Here is a 21,603-nt window from a genome sequence, read left to right as displayed (position 1 = left end):
ACATTAACGATAAAGCTAGTTCGGTTCTCTGTTGAATTTATGAAACTAGTGTAAATAGTGTCTCATTGTTTAAAATGCAAGTAAATACATTCTCCCTCTAAGCCGTACGCAAAATTGCGTTTTCAAAATTTTAAACCAGTAACATTTCTACAGCGCGTGATTTTATACAAGGCAATAATTTGTTAAAATTCAAACGATGCAATCGTGATTTCCTAGGAGGCACAAAGCGCCATTGAGCTTTCATTTCAATGCTTCCACTGACTTAGCCTGGCAACTGGCTAATGTAATTACACCAAGACATCAGTACTGCCTCCCATTTACAGAATGGCAAAACGTTACTAATCAAAAACATGACAGAGTAAATAAAAGGCGAATGCTAGTTATTGTCATCGCAGTTCTCAAAGACTTCAACCAAGGTGTCCTTTAATATCATCATATTTTCTGAAACAGCTTCATTGTTCAACGTACACAAGCATGATTACTGTGGGCGAGTCGGCCTGCCTGACAGCGGCCACACGAACTCGTGGATTGTGATAGTAACACTGGAGGTGCAGCTCCATGCAATGAACGGGAGTAAACCCAGTTTGCCCCCCCTCACAAAGCTCTTTGCCCCTCAATCATATCCCCCACTTACCTGTCTTGAAAAATGCTGCGATGTCACCATCGTTGACGCATTCGTCTGTCCCTTCTGCGGAATTCATCGTTGACTCGATGCAGAAATATGAAAAATTACATCCACTTCTACTGCAGACTAAGCTCCATATTCGGTGCTGGGTGGCAGCTGCTGTGGTGTTTTGAGGAAGGCTGTGCTCGACCAAAAGCCTCTGTATGTGTCCTCTATTGTTCAAAGGCGCCCTCCTCTCTCCGGCAGCAGCATCACAATAGCAACAACAAAAGGCTACACATGGGCTCGGAGGCGGCTTAATGCATTTTCACTCGTGCCACCACTACTTCAGCTCTCCCTGAATGGGCCTTGCATTACCGGTGAATAAAGTGAAATCAATTCCTTCTTGGCAACCTACTTCAACGTAACCAGCGCTATTAAGCCTTCGATGGAAATGATCTTACTGACAAGAGGCCGGAAGGCAGCTACACGGTCGGGTTGTGTGAATTTTGTTTGGGGGCGTGGTGAGAAATAGGGAGAAAATTAGCATTGGGCAAAGACCGTGGGAGATCTGGGGGTATCAGTAAACAGGCACCGTGGGTTTCAGATAGTCACGGGGGACGGGTTCTGGTTTTAACAAACTCTCTGAACGGAATGATGCAAAATCTCCCAAAACACCGATCACTGTCGCTGTGACTTTCAACCTCGCTTTGTGCCAAGGAGTGGCCACACTGCGCCTTCTAGCGTTTGTCGATGCATTGAACCACATCTGACTCTTCACAGCCCTCTGCATAATACACCATTCTCATTGAAAGATCCAGACTAGAATATGATCGGAATTAAATCATTTTATGCAAAATGGCGGTGCTTAGTCTATAATGTGGTTAATAATAATGGTAATACTAGCTGAATTGTCCAATCAGACAATCCATAGAGTAAATCATAACTGGCATTATATACTGTCGTAAAGGTTATTTTTGGGACTGTCCACTGATTCACAACATTGTGGAAGGCAAAACAAACCATTATCTAATTACAGTATGAGATTTGTCGGTATCAAAATAAAATATATATTTACTTTTTTGGTATAAACATCAACGTTGAAGAATTGGCTCAAATCGAAAGCCAAATCGCTGTGAAAATGTTATAGTCTTTGTGATGTCAGTTAATGAGAAGTTGGAATAAGGCATTCCCTGAAGACTCAACCCCACGCCCCACCTGTTGTCTCCAAATACTTCCTGTGTATACAGCCCATCTGCTCGATACCAGCCGTGGCAAGAATCGATTCAGTCACCACACAGATTCTGGCTTCTCCCTGAAATCACACTAAACGTCCTCATTTGATGCAAATAAGATTTGCCAGTTGTACACGGGTTTTTTTCTCATGTCATGTGTTTTCAACAAGTACAGTAGTATATTTTAAATATGTGCCTTTTATTTTCCTTAAATTAAAATAGGCGTTAGTTCACTGATGAAAATTTGATGTAAATGAGCTCCTACAAATGAGTGGTCAGAGGACAGCAGGCGCAGAACTGGCTGAAATGGCCACACTCGGCTGAAGGGCAAGGGCAGAACGTAGTCAAATCCTTTATGCGGTCACCGAGTTGCTAAGAAACGGTGTAGCGCAGTAAAAAGGCAATGACCCATTAAACAGAGAAAAATCAGTGTGATACTTGAATTATGTGTTATTAATAAGCTGCAATTTAAACCAACGCCAGAAAAGAGCGGTCCAGACGTTTACAGGTATTGCTTACATACTTCATAGAAAATCGATTACCTTGATATAGGTTGAAATATATTGCTTAGGATTTGTTTTACATTGATTCATCATGTATTGGTGACAGAATTAAAAACAACACCATGTTTCATCCATATAAACCTCAACATTTCCCCCAGTTTCCATTTTCCCTCACATCCCGGGCAATGACTGAAGCTGAGGTATAGTTCCACTAGGGATTACAATTCTTTGGTGACCATTATTCACTTTGATGACTGTTTAGCAATTATTCATTCAACTGTTGGGAGTATTACTCAGCCCTCTCCTGTCACCCACATACATACTTTATAGCAGTGAATGACTAGTTAGCAATTTAGGTGTAGGTGCACTGGCTAATTGCTCCCCTGCAAGCAAACAGCCAGCACCTCACCTCTGCCCAGTTCATATCTGAAATTCAGAAAACTCTTTCTCTTGGGCTATATAGCTCGACACACCACACAGCATACCTTTTCATTGTCCATGCGAGGAAATGTTTTCATGGATAACATTTTAGTGTCCAGTGTTCATTTTATCTGTTGCACTTGCTGGGTTACACTTCGGGTGTGGGTTCTCCATATGTCTTTGTGTCTTTCTGTACCTGTCTGTCTCCTAATTTGTGCCTGTGCGTTTTCAAAGCCATATCTAAATCAATTTTATTACATCGTTACTTGAGTAAAATAGAAAACAAAATAGGATGACGAAAGACACTTTGTCACTGCCTTTTTTTTGTCTTACACTTTTTCCAAGTGAAAAATATGGCAGACCCCTCAGCAAATGAGGTCAAACGGGAGGCTTGTCACCTCCTCCTCAGGGCTCTTAGAACAAACAGTAAATGCAGCCTTGCCAGAAGCACACATCCCAAGAACTATGTTTTAAAGACACTCGGTAACACTAAGTGTGGGGTTAAAATTCAACTTAGAAAATAAAAAGCAGGCACGGCTGCCAATACATAAGTCACTATTTAACATCTTAACTGAAGTTGAATTTTAGCTTTGACAAAGATTCATCCAGACTCAAAACTTTCGCTCCGTTCTCTCTCCACAAATGCTGTCAGACCTGCTGCGAAAAGCAATTTCTGCTTTTGTTTTGAATTTAGCTTTATAGTTTTACAAAGAACTCATGTGTAGCATTCACTACGACAGTGATTCTGTTGGGTTATATTACTTGTTTAGCAAGGTTTTGTTTGCAGTGAAGGGCTAATTAATTGGATTGGGGAAATTGTGAACTTGGTTTAAAAAAGGATTGAGGATTTGAGAAGCAACATATTTGAGAAGAGAAAGACATAGTGAGGAACAGGCATGCAGGAACAAAAGGATGATGGAGAGCAGGTGTTCTGGAGAAAAGAACAGAGGGGCAGAAAATAATTAATGAGGCATTTTAATATAAGAGAAGGAAAGTAACAGATTTAATGGCTAATAAAGAGACAATATTCATTGCGCTGGTATGTATTAGGGGTAGTATGGTACCCAGTGATGCCGAGAGGCTATTGGTGGACAGACACTGGGTCCTGATTGGATCTGCCGCCTGCTGGCTCCACCCAGTAAGATGGAGTATAAGAACCCGGGTTCTCCCAGCAGCCGCATTCTGTAACCAGGCTGCTGGGGAACAAGTCTGCGTAATAAAGCCATCGATTGACTTAATCTCTTCTCGCCTCGTGAGTGATTGATTGTGCTACAATTTATTACGCACACTTTAAAGGACTATGGAGCTCCGGATCGCTGCGGAGTGTCTGCGAATCAGCCCCCATGCAGCAAACTCAGCGGCCACCTTTAAACACTGGCTAGCGTGCTTTGAGGGATACCTTCGAACGGCCCCCGGCAGACCTACAGAAGACCAGAAAATGCAGGTCCTGCATTCCAGGGTGAGTCCGGAGATCTACACACTCATCGAAGACGTGGAGGATTTCCCGACGGTGCTCACCATGCTGAGAGGGATCTACATTCAGCCCGTAAACCAGGTCTACGCACGCCACCAACTCGCGATGAGACGGCAAATCTCCGGAGAATCGCTGGACGAGTTCTACAGCGGCTGCTAATATTGGGAAGGAGCTGCAACTGCCCACCGGTGACGGCTAACGAACATACGGAACTCCTAATCAGGGATGCTTTCATAGCAGGTATGACCTCATCCCAAATTCGCCAGTGACTGCTGGAAAGAGACTCACTGGGGCTCACAGAGGCACGGGCCCTTGCGGCCTCCCTCGATGTGGCATCGCAGAATGCCCGCGCTTACGCCCCCGATCGCGCGGTGGCCCTTTGGGCTCCGTGGACCCCCGCTGCGACCGACTCCCCGGCACCCCCCCATCGGGTGCCAGAGCACCACACCACCCGGGGGGGCCCCGCTGCTATTTTTGCGGGCAACCGAAACACCCCCCACAGCGCTGCCCGGCCCGCTCGGCCACCTGTAAAAGTTGCGGCAAGAAAGGTCACTATTCAGCGGTGTGCCAGTCCCGGGGGGTCGCCGCAATCTCCGGGGGAGAACTGGGATCACAGACTCAACCCCCCCAACGATCCATGTGCGGCCAACGGGCGCCGCCATTTTGGGTCCCGGACTCCATGCGGGGGGGATGGGCACCGCCATCTTGTGCCCCGCTGGCCGCGTGCAATTCATGGGCGCCGCCATTTTGTCCGCCCTCGACCGCGTGCGATCCGTGGACGCCGCCATCTTGGCTGACAGCCAAGGACCCCGGCATGGACGGCCCCACGGGGCCTGAAGAAAACGCCCCGATGCAGCAACAGCGACTGGCTTCGGTGACCCTGGACCAGTCGCGGCCCTGGACGCTCCAAACGGCAACGACGACAGTGCTGGTTAACGGGTACGAAACGCCATGTCTGATCGACTCTGGGAGCACGGAAAGTTTTATCCATCCAGATACGGTAAGACGCTGTTTTCTTTCAATCCACCGGAGTACCCAAAAGATTTTTCTGGCAGCGGGATCCCATTCCGTAGAAATCAAAGGGTTCTGCATCGCGACTCTAACGGTGCAGGGGAGAGAGTTTAAGAATTACCGACTTTATGTCCTCCCCCACCTCTGCGCTCCCACTCTCCTGGGGTTTGATTTTCAATGTAACCTTCAGAGTTTAACATTCCAATTCGGCAGCCCTATACCCCCACTTACTATCTGCAGCCTCGCGACCCTCAAGGTTGAACCGCCTTCCTTGTTTGCGAACCTCACCCCGGATTGCAAACCCGTCGCCACTAGGAGCTGACGGTACAGCGCCCAGGACCGAACATTTATCCGGTCTGAAGTCCAGCGGCTGCTGAAGGAAGGCATAATCCAGGCCAGCAATAGTCCCTGGAGAGCTCAGGTGGTAGTTGTAAAGACCGGGCAGAAGCAGAGGATGGTCGTAGACTATAGTCAAACCATCAATAGGTACACGCAGCTAGATGCATATCCTCTCCCCTGCATATCCGACATGGTCAATCGGATTGCACAGTACAGGGTCTTTTCCACCGTGGACCTTAAGTCCGCATAAGGGCAGCACGGTAGCATTGTGGATAGCACAATTGCTTCACAGCTCCAGGGTCCCAGGTTCGATTCCGGCTTGGGTCACTGTCTGTGTGGAGTCTGCACATCCTGCCCGTATGTGCGTGGGTTTCCTCCGGGTGCTCCGGTTTCCTCCCACAGTCCAAAGATGTGCAGGTTAGGTGGATTGGCCATGATAAATTGACCTTCGTGTCCAAAATTGCCCTTAGTGTTGGGTGGGGTTACTGGGTTATGGGGATCGGGAGGAGGTGTTGACCTTGGGTAGGGTGCTCTTTCCAAGAGCCGGTGCAGACTCGATGGGCCGAATGGCCTCCTTCTGCACTGTAAATTCTATGATCTATGATATCATCAGCTCCCCATCCGCCCGAGCGACCGCAAGTACACTGCCTTTGAAGCAGACGGGCGGCTCTACCACTTTTTAAGGGGTCCATTCGGCGTCACTAACGGAGTCTCGGTCTTCCGACGGGAGATGGACCGAATGGTTGACCAGCACGGTTTACGGGCCACGTTCCCATACCTCGACAACGTCACCATCTGCAGCCATGATCAGCAGGACCACGACGCCAACCTCCGCAAATTCCTCCAGACCACTAACGCCCTGAACCTCACCTACAACAGGGAAAAATGCGTGTTTAGCACCGACCGTCTCGCCATCCTTGGCTACGTAGTGCGTAATGGAGTGATAGGCCCCGGCCCCGAACGCATGCGCCCCCTCATGGAGTTCCCCCTCCCTCACTGCTCCAAGGCCCTGAAACGCTACCTGGGCTTTTTCTCTTATTACGCCCAGTGGGTCCTCAACTACGCGGACAAGGCCCGCCCACTAATTCAGTCCACCGTCTTTCCCATGTCGACAGAGGCCCGCCAGGCCTTCAGCCGCACCAAAGCGGATATCGCAAAGGCCACGATGCACGCAATCAACGAGTCCCTCCCCTTCCAAGTCGAGAGCGACGCATCCGACGTAGCTCTGGCGGCCACTCTCAATCAAGCGGGCAGACCCGTGGCCTTTTTCTCCCGTATCCTCCATGCTTCAGAGATCTGCCACTCCTCAGTGGAAAAGGAAGCCCAGGCCATAGTAGAAGCTGTGCGGCATTGGAGACATTACCTGGCCGGCAGGAGATTCACTCTCCTCACGGACCAACGGTCGGTAGCCTTCATGTTCGATAATGCACAGCGGGGCAAGATCAAGAACGACAAGATCTTGCGGTGGAGGATCGAACGCTCCACATATAATTATGAGATCTTATATCGTCCCGGAAAGCTGAACGAGTCGTCCGATGCCCTATCCCGTGGCACATGTGCCAATGCACAAGTGGACCGTCTCCAAGCCCTCCACGAGGACCTCTGCCACCCGGGGGTCACTCGGTTCTACCACTTTGTGAAGACCTGCAACCTCCCCTACTCCGTCGAGGAGGTCCGAACAGCCACTAGGAACTGCCAAATCTGCGCAGAGTGCAAGCCGCACTTTTTCAGGCCAGATAGAGTGCACCTGATGAAGGCTTCCCGTCCCTTTGAGCGCTTTAGTCTGGACTTCAAAGGCCCCCTCCCCTCCACCGATCGCAACGCGTACTTCCTACATGTAGTTGACGAATACTCCCGTTTCCCTTTCGCCATCCCCTGCCCCGACATGACCGCGGCCACAGTCATTAAAGCCTTCTGCACCATCTTTGCACTGTTCGGTATCCCCGCCTACATCCATAGCGATAGGGGGTCCTCCTTCATGAGCGGCGAACTGCGTTAATTCCTGCTCAGCAAGGGCATCGCCTCGAGCAGGACGACCAGTTACAACCCCCGGGGGAACGGTCAGGTAGAGAGGGAGAATGGAACGGTCTGGAAGACCGTCCTACTGGCCCTACGGTCCAGAAGTCTCCCAGTTTCCCGCTGGCAGGAAGTCCTCCCGGATGCCCTCCACTCCACTCCTCCGCTGCTGTGTACAACTAATCAAACGCCTCACGAGCGCCTCCTTGTCCTCCCTAGGAAGTCCTCCTCCGGAACGTCACTTCCGACCTGGCTGGCAGCCCCAGGACCCATCCTGCTCCGAAAGCATGTGCGGGCGCACAAATCGGACCGTTGGTCGAGAGGGTTCATCTTCTCCATGCGAACCCTCAATATGCCTACGTGGCATATCCCGACGGCCGACAGGACACGGTCTCCCTGCGGGACCTGGCGCCCGCCGGAGCTCCCCACACCCCCCCCCCCCAACACCAATCACCCCCTCCCTCCCGCCGGCGCACCCCACAGCCGCTCCCTTCCCGGGTGGATCGGTTCTCCTCCTGTGCCCGCCCAGGAGTAGTGAAACAGGAACAAACATCGCAACGCTCCCAGAGACGACAGTGCCCGAGCCAGCGCCTGCACAACCACTGGGGCTGAGACGATCGGCAAGGACGACGAGGGCACCCACTCGACTCATTGAATCTGCGTGACAAAGCAAGATCTGTAACTAATTCAGTAGCCCAGTAAAAGCGGCATTGTAAATAGTTAACAGTTGATATCAATGCATAGCCACTGTGTTAATGGAATCCCAGTACCAACCTTGTAAACCCCTACCACCATGCGGCCCACCAACCCGCCGGGTTCTTTTTTAACAAGGGGTGAATGTGGTGGTATGTATTAGGGGTAGTACGGTACCCACTGATGCCGAGAGGCTATTGGTGGACAGACACTGGGTCCTGATTGGATCTGCCGCCTTCTGGCTCCACCCAGTAAGGCGGAGTTATAAGAACCCGGGTTCTCCCAGCAGCCACATTCTGTAACCAGGCTGCTGGGGAACAAATCTGCGTAATAAAGCCATCGATTGACTTCATCTCTTCTCGCCTCGTGAGTGATTGATTGTGCTACATTCATAAATTGGAAAACTGTACTGTGAGTATCAATTGAGACAACTAGTAGAATTGTGTTTTGGTCTGTTTGAAAGTATGTTAACCCTTGCACTAAAGTGTGGATTTCAGTGACATTACGTACGGATACCAGAATCAAAATGGTAAGTTTTAAAAGGTTGAAAAGGAAGTACATCAACTAATCCATGACAAATTCAGTTCAGCATTTGGGTATTCTCACTCAATTCAATTTACAAATTGGACTTATGGTGGTGGACATGAAGTGAGAGGCCACATATAAGGTGGCTACTACCTGAGGATTTGGGTTCTGGCCCTTTTTGCTCATTTAACAGGTGCTGCGCAGGTGAAAAAGTGACATATTTGAAGAGTTTGGAGTCCTCCTCAGGTGTGGGATGTGAAAAGGTTATCATACGAGGAGTGTGTAGAATAAAGGGCCATCATTGAACTCAGAAGACACATGTGGCGCAGGAGGGTAAAATATGGCAGATTACCTGTGTCATCGTACCCGCTCAGTAGGCGACTGAGAGATTGGTGGAGTTTCTGACGGAAAAATGCAGAATGCAGTGACAGATGGTCACGGACGATCTGGCAAAAGTGACTGAGCCAATTCAGGCAGCTCTTGGCAGGGTTGGTTGTCAATGTTTGGAGGCGCAGAATTCGACGATCCAAGGTGGAGGAAACAGTCTTGAATCATGATGATCGGATCGCCTCCTTGGAGGCAGAAGTGATGATGTTGGGAGAGTGTCAAAAGTCAATGAAAGCCGAGATCGGCGACCTGGAGAATTGCTCCAGACGCCAAAATATAAGGATCGTTAGGCTGCCGGAGGGCATAGAAGGTGCAAAGGCAAAGATGTTTGGGCAGCTGGTGGGCGTGGGGGTCTTTACATGCCCTCCCAAAGTGGATCAGGCCCACCGGATGTCAGAAAGAAGTTTAGATCTGAGGAGCCGCCACAGGCGATCATAGTCCGACTCCACAGGTACTTAGACAAAGAAAAGATCTGAGGTGGGTGAAGAAAACATGAAAGTGCAGATGGGAAGGCCACACCATTTGAATTTACCAAGACATGGGAGTGGAATTGGTTAAAAGGCAAGCGGAGTTAAATAAGGCCAAGTCAGCTCCTTGTAAGATCAAAGTGAAATTCGGAGTGGTGTACTCAGCTTGCCTGTGAGTCATGTATGATAATAATAATAATCTTTATTGGTGTCATAAGTAGGTTTACATTAACACATTGCAATGAAGTTACTGTGAAATGCCCCTAGTCGCCACACTCTGGCGCCTGCTCGGGTACACTGAGGGAAAATTCAAAATGTCCAATTCGCCTAACAAGCATGTCTTTCTGGAATTGTGGGAGGAAACAGTTGGGTGGGGGGTGGGGGAGTGTGGTAGTATGTATTGGGGGTCATGTGGGACTGGAAGCCCTAATGTCATTGGCTGACAGATCCCGGGTCCTGGTTGGCCGTTGACCTCATACTCCGCCCTGAAGGCGAAGTATAAGAAGCCGGTGCCTTCCCCCGCAGGCCAGTTTACTATCGGGCTGCTGGGGAACAGACACGCTTAATAAAGCCTCATCGACTTCACTCTATTCGTCTCACGGAGTCTTTGTGCGCCACAGGGAGGAACACACTTTAATTGTGTGCTTGATCCCAGACTAGACAGGTCGTGACCCAAACCCCTTAAGACAAGACATCGGGGTGGCGAAGGAGCACCTGGAGGAACCCCACGCAGACACGGGGGTAACATGCAGTCTCTGCACAGTGACCCAAGCCGGGAATCGAAGAGATCGTTATTTTTATATGCCAGAGGAACCGAACAACTTCATCAAGGAGCATAATCTGGGAACATTTGAATGTAATGGGTAGTTTCACCTGCGTGGTGAAGTTTTGGATTTGTGTTTGGCTTTTTTTTCTCTTGGTTTTCCCGTTGTATTGTTCATGTCTCTAGAATATTTGTAGCCCTGCATTTGGGGTATGGGCTATTTTGGCGTTTTAAAACTATGTTGGGAATGGCTGATCAGGGTGGGTGGGGGGGTGGGGCAGGTGCAAGGCCCCCGATCGCACTGATCGTCACATGGAACATAAGTGGGTTAAATGGGTCGATCTAAAGATCTCGGGCATTCATCCATTTAAAAAGATTGAAGGTGGATGTGGTTTTCCTGCAGGAGACACATCCAAGAGTTTGGAATCAAATGAGCTTGAGGAAGGGGTGGGTGGATCATGTGTTCCATTCGAGCTTTGACATGAAGACGAGGGGAACTGTGGTGCTTATTAATAAGAGGGTGGCCTCCGGGAGTTCAGGGGGTGAAAGAGGCCAACGTCCTGGCCTTTGCTTCCCTGGTAGCCCGGAGACGGATCTTATTAATATAAAGGGACTCAAAGCCCCCGAGTGCAGAGACCTGGGTTAGTGACATGGCTGGGTTTCTCAGTCTTGAGAAAATAAAGTTTGCCTTAAGAGGATCAATGTTAGGGTTCTCCCGTAGGTGACAGCCGTTCATCAACTTTCTTGGGAAAAATTAAAAATGTCAGCAGGTGCAGTATTCCAAGGAGGCGGGGGGGGCAGGGCAGGGCGGGGGGTGGATTGTTGTTGTATGGTTAAGGTGTGTGAAGATTGGGCTGGGCGGGGGGGGGGAGAAATGTTTATTTTACCATGTTGATGTCATTGTTTTTGTTACTGTTATAAAAATTTTCAAATACCTTAATAAAAGATTATTTAAAAAAATAAGAGGGTGGCCTTCTCGGTGGTAACGTAGTAATGGATTCAGGGTGAGATATGTGATGGTGAGTGGGAGGTTGGAGGGGGCTTCTGTGGTCTTGGTGAACGTGTACGCACCAAATTGGGAGGATACGGATTTTATCAAGCGTGTGTTAGTGGCTACCTCGGATTTGGACTCGCATCAGTTGATCATGGGGGGTGTTGGAGGGGACTTTAATTGTGTGCTTGATCCCAGACTAGACAGGTCGTGTCCCAAATCCCTTAAGGCATCGGGGTGGCGAAGGAGCTGCTGGTTTTCTTGGGGCAGATGGGGGAGCAGGTCTTGGAGATTCAGATGCCTGAGGGAGAAGGAGTTCTCCTTTTCACAGGTGCATTAGGTCTACTCCCATTTTGAATTCTTCGTAGTGAACAAGACATTGTTACCGAGGAGGGCTGGATTTATGTTTGGAGAAGAGCTGCGCTTAGCGATCCCCATGGAGGTTGGATACAATGGTGCTAGCAGATATAGGAGCATGTGAGAGGATAGCCTCTACTATCGGGACATATGTGGAGTTTAATAAGAATGAGGAGGTCTCACCTTCCACGTTCTGGGAGGCGTTACAGGCGGTTATTAGGGGGAAACTGAACTCGATTAAAGCTCACAGGGACAAGTCGGGATGGGCGGAGAGGCAAAGGCTGGTCCAGACTATTCTGCCACTGGACCGACAGTACTCTATTACCCCAGAGGAAGAGTTGTTGGCAGAAAGGAAGAAGCTCCAGATGGCGTTTGAGTTGGTATTGACGGGGAAAATGGTGGGCCAACTTCGCTGAGTGAGAAGGGCGTTTTAAAAATATTTTTTATTCTCCTTTTTCACATTTTCTCCCAAATTTACACCCAACAATAAACAATAATCAGTAGCGAATGTAATGTCAATCCCCATATCAAGAACAACGATCCCATCCTCTCACCAAACCCCAGACATTAGCCCGCATGTTAACATAAACAAATGACAAAAAGGAATCAGGAATCACCCATAGTCACCATTAACACAAAAAGTCCCTCTCCCCCCAATCCTCCCAGCCCCCAACCCCCCTAATGTTCGATGTGATCCAATTCTCGAAAGTGCATAGTGAATAACGCCCATGAATTGTAGAACCCCTGCATCCTTGGAGAGGTTGATCTCCACCCTAACAGGATCCGCCTTCGGGCGATCAATGAGGCGAAGGCTACAACATCTGCCTCCGTGCCCGTTTCCAACCCCGGCTGGTCCGACACCCCGAATATGGCCTCCTGAGGGCCCAGGTCCAGTTTCACGTGCACCACTTTAGATTACCCTAAACACTTCCTTCCAGTAATCCTCCAGCTTTGGACAGGACCAATACATATGAATGTGGTTTGTGGGCACCCCCCCCGCAACGTTCACATACATCTTCTACCCCCTCAAAGAGCCGGCTCATCCTCGCCCTTGTAAGATGCGCTCTATACACCACCTTCAGCTGTATAAGCCCCAACCTCACACACGAGGTGGAGGCGTTCACCCTCCAGAGCACCTCACACCAGAACCCCTCCTCCATACCCTCTCCCAGCTCTTCCTCCCAATTTGCCTTGATCCCTTCTCGCAGCGCCTTCTCCTCCTTCAAAATAGCCCCGTAAACCGCCGATACTACCCCCTTCTTCAGTCCCCCTGTCGTCAGCACCTCTTCCAGCAATGTGAGTGAGAGGGGCGTTTTATCAGCATGGGTTGAAGGCCAGTCGGCTATTGACTCAACGGTTGATATGGCAGGTGGCCACCTGTGAGATAGTTCAAGTTAAGGACCCAGGGGGAGGAGTGGTCTCTGATCCAGAAATGGTGAATGGGATATTTGTGACCTTTTACCAGGGCTTGTACAGGTTAGGGCGTCCAGAGGGAGGCTTGGCTATGATACAGTTCTTGGACGGGTTGGACTTCCCAGTGGCGGAGAGGGAAAGAGTGCAGGGGCTGGAGGCTCCACTTGGGCTGGAGGAAACTATGAAGTGCATTTGTTCCATGGGAAGACACCAGGCCCGGTTGGATTCCTAGAGGAATTTTACAAATAATTTGTTTTAAAAAAAATATATATTTATTAAAGCTTTTTAACACAATTTTTCTCCCTTACAAACAATAACCCCCCCCCCCCCCCCCCCAGTAACAAAAAAAAAAAGAGAAATCGCGCAGAGCAAGATATATACATGGCAAAATGATATATTTACACAGCTTTGTACACTGGCCCTCACCAGTACGTGCCAGTTTCCCCAACCCTTCATGTTATCTCTTGCTCATCCACCCTCCCAGGCAGTCCCCCCTTTCTTAAACTTCTTGTGCCGGGAGCAACGGGAATTCCCTCACCTGTCGCCTCACAAAAGCCCTCACCTGCATATAACGGCATTTCCCGGGGGGTAACTCAAACTTCTCCTCCAGTGCCCCTAGGCTCCAAAACGTCCCGTCGATGAACAGGTCCCCCATTCTTCCAATCCCCGCCCGATGCCAGCTCTGGAACCCCCCCCCGTCCATCTTCCCCGGGACAAACCGGTGATTACCCCTGATCGGGGACCACACCGATGCTCCCATTGCACCCCGGTGCCGTCTCCACTGGCCCCAGATCCTTAGCGTTGCTGCCACCACCGGGCTCGTGGTATACTTTGTCGGTGAGAGCGGCAGCGGTGCCGTCACTAACGCCCCCAGGCTCGTTCCTTTACAGGACGCCATCTCCATCCTCTTCCATGCCGCCCCCTCTCCCTCCATAACCCACTTGCGGATCATCGCCACATTTTCTGCCCAGTAGTAGCTCCCCAGGTTTGGCAGCGCCAACCCTCCTCCGTCCCTACTGCGTTCCAGGAACCCTCTCCTTACTCTCGGGGTCTTATTCGCCCACACAAACCCCATAATACTCCTGCCTACTCTCTTAAAAAGGCCTTAGTGATCACAATGTGAAGGCACTGAAACATACAAATAATTTGTGATAGAACTGAGGCCGCATCTGCCAGACATGTTCAACGATTCACTGGCCCCGGGGCCGGCCATACTGGCACAGGCTTCCATCTGCTTAATCCTGAAGAAGGATAAAGATCCAGAGGATTGTGAGTCATATCGGCTCATATCTCTGTTGAATGCAGATGCAAAGTTGTTGGCAAAGGTGCTGGCAACTCACTTGGAAGGATGCATGCTGGGGATAATTTCTGAGAATCAGACGGGGTTTGTTAAGGGCCGGCAACTGTCGGCCAACATAAGGAGATTTCTGAATGTTGTGATGTCGCCCTCGTTGTGTATCGAGCCAGAGGATGTGGAAAAAGCAGTTGACTGGGTGGAATGGGAGTGTCTTTTTGAGATACTGGGGAAGTTTGGGTTTGGACCTAGTTAATTTCATGGATTAGATTGATGTACAAATCCCCATTGTGAGTGTACGTACCAACGCATTAATCTCGGGGTACTTTCGGCTGTGTAAGTGTACAAGGCAGCGATGTACAATTTCCCCATTACTTTTTCCGTTGTCAATTGAGCCATTAGCGATTACACTGAGGTCTTCGATTGGGTGGAAGGGTATTGAGAAGGGAGATATGGAGCATGGGGTGTCCCTTTATGCAAACGATGTTGTATGTCATGGACCCTCTTTCCAGTGCGAGAAAGATTATGGATGGAATAAGTAAGTTTGGTTCCTTTTCGGGTTATAAACACAATGTGGTAAGAGTGAGGTTATGATTGGGCCTTGCTGCACAAGTTGAATCTGACCAGTCTGATAGAAGGGGTGAAGGGATATTTGAAAAGGTGGGATGCCCTCCTGTTATCGTTGGTGGGAAGGGTCCAGGCAGTGAAAATGTGAAAATGGCTGTCCTTCCAATGTTTTTGTTTGTATTTCAGAATCTTCCAATCTTTTTACCTTTGTTATGTTAAACAAACTGGTCTCAACCTTTGAATGTGTGGGTAAGACCCCTCGTGTCCGGAGGGCGTTTCTACAAAGAGATAGGCAGTCGGGGGGGTTGGCATTAACTAATTTAATGAATTACTACTGGGCGCCAAATATTGAGAAAGTACAGAGATGGCTTGTGGGCAAGAGGTCGGTTTGGAGGCAGATGGAGGAGGCTTCTTTTAAAGAGTCATGGTTGAGAGCACTGGTGATGGCTCCTCTTCCATCCTGCCAGCCAAGTACTCTATAGGCCCAGTGGTAGTAGCTTCCTTAATAATATGGAACCCGTTTAAGCAGCATTTTAATCTTGGCCGCAGAAAAATACTTTTCACTGTACTTCGGTACATGGGACAATAAATATCAATCAATCAATCAATCAAATTAATGTTGTTAAGGGAACCGATATGTAGGAACCATAGATTTATTCCAGTGGGAATGCACTCGTCTTGCAGTGTCTGGGAATGGGAAGGGGTGGAGAGGTTCAGGGATTTGTTCATGGAGGTTAGGTTTGTGGGGCTGGAGGAACTTATGGAGAAGTTCCAGCTTCTGGAGGGAATGGGCTCAGGTATCGACAGGTGTGGAACTTTGTTCGGAAGGAGCTTTCTACATTTCCTTGCTTGCTGCCGTCCTCTCTGGTGGATAAGGTAGTGTCTTTGGACGAGATAGGAAAAGGGAAGGTCTCTGATATCCATGGGCAGTTGATGCAGAGTGAGGGGACTTCGCTGGAGGAGATGAAGAGAAAATGGGAGAAAGAATTGGGTTGCGCATTTGAGAGGGGTTGTAGAGTGAGGCCTTACACAGTGTAAACTCTACCTCCTTGTGTGTGAGACTGAATCTGATTCAGTTTAAAGTGGTGCACAGAGCATGACTAAGACATGCAGGAGTGGGTTCTATCCAGCAGTGGAGGATAGATACGAAAGTTGTTCAAAGGGCCATTTTCTCTTCACCGGCCCGTGTTTTGGTCCTGCCCTAAATTAGGGAAGTCTGGTCTTCCTTTTTCAAGATTATGTCGGAGATTTTTGGGTAACGGTGGCACTGTGCCTGTGAGTGGCAATCTTTAGGGTATCGGATGAGCCGGAGCTGCAAGAGGAGGGAAGAAGCCTGATGTCTTGGCCTTCACCTCTCTGATAGCCCAAAGTAGGGTTCTGCTTAGGTGGAGGACACCGGAGCTGCCTAAGGCGACGACTTGGTTGGGGGAAGCTGTCAGAGTTTTTGCACCTGAAAAAAATAAAGTGCAGCATTAGGGGGTCAGAGGAGGGGTTCTATTCGAGGTGGAGGCTGTTTATCTCCTCTTTTCTGAATTGGTAGTCATCAGCAAGTAGGGGTAGATGGTGATGGGAGAGGGGTTTGCATAAAAGAGGGGCATATGGGATTGGTTGGTGAGGATTTTTTAAAGTTGAGTGTCTGTTGTGTATGTTGAAAAATGAAAATTTATTGAATAAAAATAATTTCACAATAAGAAACCAAAAAAATCTCCAAATTGCCTTCAAAACTTTTAGCAAGAGGGTATTCTGCCATTAATGTCTGATACAAAAGAAGAATTAAAGACTGATATTGTTGTAATTTTAATATAAAAGGTTTTTTTTGTTTCAACCATAGGTAATGCATTTGGGAATAGGTAGCACACAGGAGAACGAGAATGAAAGTCTGCTGTCCTTTACCACATAGACTGCAACATTTTAGGAAGGTGATTCACCACCACCTGACAATCTCCTGGAAATTCATAATAAATCTAGAACTGCTGATGTTATGGCTGGCTCTAGTAAGCATCCTCTCAGCTACCAGTTCATCAAATGGAAAATGGTTGTGTCCTTTGTGTCCAGATAGAAGATCTGACCAGATAGATGAGAGAGATCTTGTATGTAATGACGACTCATCCTTCTCCTCCTCAGGCAATCATTTGTGATTGAGGATGACTGGCTTCCACTCTGATTCAATAGGTTCTGAGATGGCTAACAAGGCTACTGTGCAATATGCCGACCCTGCCGCATGCCGGGCATGTGGTGCTCGGCAGACTGGGTACATGAGTTGTTTGGAGGTTGGGTGCTCTCTCCAATGCTTTAACCTTACTGTTGCGAGTTCATGGTGAAGTCTCTTAATGTATTCGGTGCCTTCCTGAATGAGCCTTCACCATTTTGGTCAGGAACAAGCCAGCATCCTCCATAAGTTGGCAAGGATGTTTGACCTCTTGGGGATGCTTTGAGAACATCCTTAAAGATTTTCTGCTGTCCTCTTAGGAGTCTTCTCCTGCAAATGAGCTCTGAGTAGAGCAGTTGCTTTGGGTGTCAGGCGTTTGAGTGACATGTCCTGCCCATTAGAGTTTGTTTTGAGTGATTCACATCTCAATGATGGGCATGTTGTCTTAGGAGAGGACACTGCTGCTGTTGGTTTGTCTTTCTTACCATTGGATTTGGAACATCTTGCGTAGGTATTGCTGGAGGTACTTCTCTAGTGCTTTGAGGTGGATGCTGTAGGTTTTCCAAGTCTAAGAAGTATATAGAGGTGAAGTGATTACTGCCACCTGATAAACCATAACCTTAGTCTCAGGTTTGAGAACCTGGTCCTCAAATAATCTTTAAGGTGGCTCTTGTGCAGTCAGCTCCCTAGGGAGCTCCTCATCTGTGGCCATCTGCTGACATCATTGCTCTTTCCCCCTCTAAATCCTCACTTCTGCTGATTAAATTCCCCTGATTCTAACCATGGGTTTATTTTAACCCAAATATCAAGTTAGCTGTTAATTTGAATAGCTGTTAATCAGCCTTTGTCTGATGATTCAAAGCCCATTCCCTGATCTATCTATCTGGAAAATACCTTGCTGTAGATTTTTTTTCATTTCTGACTTCAAATTTCTAGACTTCGCTGGATCTAGGTCACGATTTATGCACTGGACTGCATTGGAATAAATTTAAGACTGCTTCTGTCTAGAATCTGCTACACTTTTTCATTTCATATCTGTGGTAAGATCCTAATCAATATAGAACTAGATCATATTTCAAATGTGGCTTTAAGTTCCTGGACTACTCTCAATATCAATAAGACATTTCTGCTCTGTGCTATACTGGTTACACCATAAGAACAGGGGCTGTGGGTAGAGAAAACGCTGGGCAGGCTCAAGTGAGTAATGGGACCGTCAAACAACAAAGAAAAGCACAGCACAAGAACAGGCCCTCCTGCCCTCCAAGCCTGCGCCGACCATGCTGCCCATCTAAACTAAAATCTCCTACACTTACGGGGTCCGTATCCTTCTATTCCAATCCTATACATGCATTTGTCAAGATCCCCCTTAAACGTCACTATCGTCCCTGCTTCCACCACCTCCTCCGGCAGCGAGTTCCAGGCACCCACTACCCTCTGTGTAAAAAACTTGCCTCGTACATCTTCTCTAAACCTTGCCCCTCGCACCTTAAACCTATGCCCCCTAGTAATTGATCCCTCTAGCCTGGGAAAAAGTCTCTGACTATCCACTCTGTTTATGCCCCTCTTAATTTTGTAGACCTCTATCAGGTTGCCCCTCAACCTCCTTTGTTCCAGTGAGAACAAACCAAGTTTATTCAACCTCTCCTCATAGCTAATGCCCTCCATACCAGGCAACATCCAGGTAAATCTCTTCTGCACCCTCTCTAAAGCCTCCACCATCCTTCTGGTAGTGTGGCGACCAGAATTGAACACTATACTCCAAGTGTGGCCTAACTAAGGTGCTATACAGCTGCAACATGACTTGCCAATTTTTATACTCAATGCCACGGCCAACGAAAGCAAGCATGCCGTATGTCTTCTTGACTACCTTCTCCACCTGTGTCGCCCCTTTCAATGACCTGTGGACCTGTACACCAAGATCTCTCTAACTGTCAATACTCTTGAGGGTTCTACCATTCACTGTATATTCCCTACCTTTATTAGACCTTCCAAAATGCATTACCTCACATTTTTCCGGATTAAACTCCATCTGCCATCTCGCCGCCCAAGTCTCCAAACGATCTAAATCCTGCTGTATCCTCTGACAGTCCTCATCTCTATCCGCAATTCCACCAACCTTTGTGTCGTCCGCAAACGTACTAATCAGACCAGCTACATTTTCTTCAAAATCATTGATATATACTACGAACAGCAAAGGTCCCAGCACTGATCCCTGCGGAACACCAGTAGTCACAGCCCTCCAATTAGAAAAGCACCCTTCCATTGCTACTCTCTGCCTTTTATGACCTAGCCAGTTCTGTATCCATCTTGCCAGCTCACCTCTGATCCCGTGTGACTTCACCTTTTGTACCAGTCTGCCAAGAGGGACCTTGTCAAAGGCTTTCCTGAAGGCCATCTAGACAACATCCACTGCCCTACCTGCATCAATCATCTTTGTGACCTCTTCGAAAAACTCTATCAAGTTAGTGAGACACGACCTCCCCTTCACAAACCCGTGGTGCCTCTTGCTAATACGGCTCCTTGCTTCCAAATGGGAGTAGATCCTGTCTCGAAGAATTCACTCCAGTAATTTTCCTACCACTGACGTATGGCTCACCAGCCTGTAGTTCCCTGGATTATCCTTGCTACCATTCTTAAACAAAGGAACAACATTGGCTATTCTCCAGTCCTCCAGGACATCACCTGAAGACAGTGAGAATCCAAAGATTTCTGTCAAGGCCTCAGCAATTTCCTCTCTTGCCTCCTTCAGTATTCTGGGGTAGATCCCATCAGACCCTGGGAACTTATTCACCCTAATATTTTTCAAGACGCCCAACACCTCATCTTTTTGGATCTCAATGTGACCCAGGCTATCTACACACCCTTCTCCAGACTCAACATCCATCAATTCCTTCTCTTTGGTGAATCCTGATGCAAAGTATTCATTTAGTACCTCACCCATTTTCTCTGGCTCCACACATAGATTCCCTCCCCTGTCCTTCAGTGGGCCAACCCTTTCCCTGACTACCCTCTTGCTTTTTATGTACGTGTAAAAAGCCTTGGGATTTTCCTTAACCCTATTTGCCAATGACTTTTTGTGACCCCTTTTAGCCCTCCTGACTCCTTGCTTAAGTTCCTTCCTACTTTCCTTATATTCCACACAGGCTTCGTCCTTTCCCAGCCTTCTAGCCCTGACAAATGCCTCCTTTTTCTTTTTGACAAGGCCTACAATATCCCTCTTTATCCAAGGATCGCAAAATTGCCATATTTACCCTTCTTCCTCACAGGAACATGCCGGTCCTGAATTTCTTTCAACTGATCAATTTTTAATTGATAAAAGGAATCCTATAAAAGGAAGAGAAAGTATGGGAAAGTTATGAGTTTTGGGGTAGGAGTCAACTGGATGGCTATTACAACAATAATCTGGGAAGGTGAGGGTGTGGAAGATGGAGGAGCGGACAAAGTGGCGGGCATAATTAACCTGGGTCCCTGTGACCTCATATACATCTGCATATGACCATGCACAAATCATACTAATGTTTCACAGCAGAGTCTTCACAGAGGAGCCTTGACATCAATTTTTGTGAGGGCCACAAAAAAATCCAGCACGGCTTTGTCGAGTCAAACAGAAAATAACTTTATTTACAACACTATGTAGACAGCAACAGTAGTTCACCACTGCTTCCTAGCTGGTACCACACTGGCCAGCTCTATATATACAACTGCACTGCTAACAATTGCCCCATCCCTCATGAGGGGATCTCTTATTCTCCAAGGATCATGGGGTAACCAATTGGCACCAGCCAATAGGATTCGGGTGGGTTATAGCACTAGTCACCTTGGAACCCCTTTGCCGTTAGACCATGTGATGGTCAGCCTGCAATAACCACCCCACATTAAAAACATCATGCACAGACACCTTCAACTCATCAAAATGAACGCCTTATATTTATGTAGCACTTTTATATTATGGAACATCGCAGGGCACTTTTTAGGAGAATTATATAAACAAAGTAAGGCACCAAGACACATAAGGAGGTGACCAAAAGCGGTCAAAGAGGTAGATTTCAAGAAGTGTAGCAAAAGAGGAAAGCAAGGTAGAGAGGTGGAGAGCAGTTGGAAGAGTATCTTAGAGCTTGGGGCCCAGGCAACTGAAGGCATGGCCACCTTTGGTGGTATAATTAAACTGGAGATGCAGGAGTCAGAATTAGATGAGCACAGAAATATCAGAGGATTGTGGAGCTGCATGAAATTACATAGGAAGGAGATGAGGCCATGGAACATGGTTGATAATTTTAAAAACAAAACATTGCTTGACCGCAAGCCAATAAAGGTCAGTGAGCACAGGCTTGAAAGGTCAGTTAAGTCACAGGCAGAAGTTTTGGATAATTTAAAGGTTAGAGAAGGCAAAATGTG

General features: G+C 48.0%; 2 protein-coding genes across 4 annotated transcripts in view; one reads left to right on the top strand and one right to left on the bottom strand.

Annotated features, from left to right (window-relative positions):
* kalrna (kalirin RhoGEF kinase a) overlaps nt 1-1,274 on the bottom strand; it is a 1,210,365-nt gene extending 1,209,091 nt beyond the window's left edge. For 2 of the 3 annotated variants that reach the window (XM_072475613.1, XM_072475615.1), the window contains exon 1: nt 635-1,274. In XM_072475613.1, the coding sequence (XP_072331714.1) occupies nt 635-701 (67 nt within the window). In that variant the 5' untranslated portion in view covers nt 702-1,274. The remainder of the gene's footprint in view (nt 1-634) is intronic. The other variant, XM_072475625.1, reaches the window with a different exon arrangement.
* Nucleotides 1,275-2,087: 813 nt separating this feature from the next.
* Nucleotides 2,088-21,603, top strand: part of LOC140407786 (ropporin-1-like) — a 170,205-nt gene continuing 150,689 nt past the window's right edge. The window contains exon 1 of the mRNA XM_072495049.1: nt 2,088-2,347. The gene's annotated coding sequence lies outside the window, so the exon portion shown is untranslated. The remainder of the gene's footprint in view (nt 2,348-21,603) is intronic.

Source organism: Scyliorhinus torazame, chromosome 2 (assembly GCF_047496885.1).
Source record: "Scyliorhinus torazame isolate Kashiwa2021f chromosome 2, sScyTor2.1, whole genome shotgun sequence".
NCBI lineage: Eukaryota > Metazoa > Chordata > Chondrichthyes > Carcharhiniformes > Scyliorhinidae > Scyliorhinus > Scyliorhinus torazame.
Note: the sequence above shows the minus strand (reverse complement) of the source record. Positions and strands in the feature narration are given on the sequence as shown.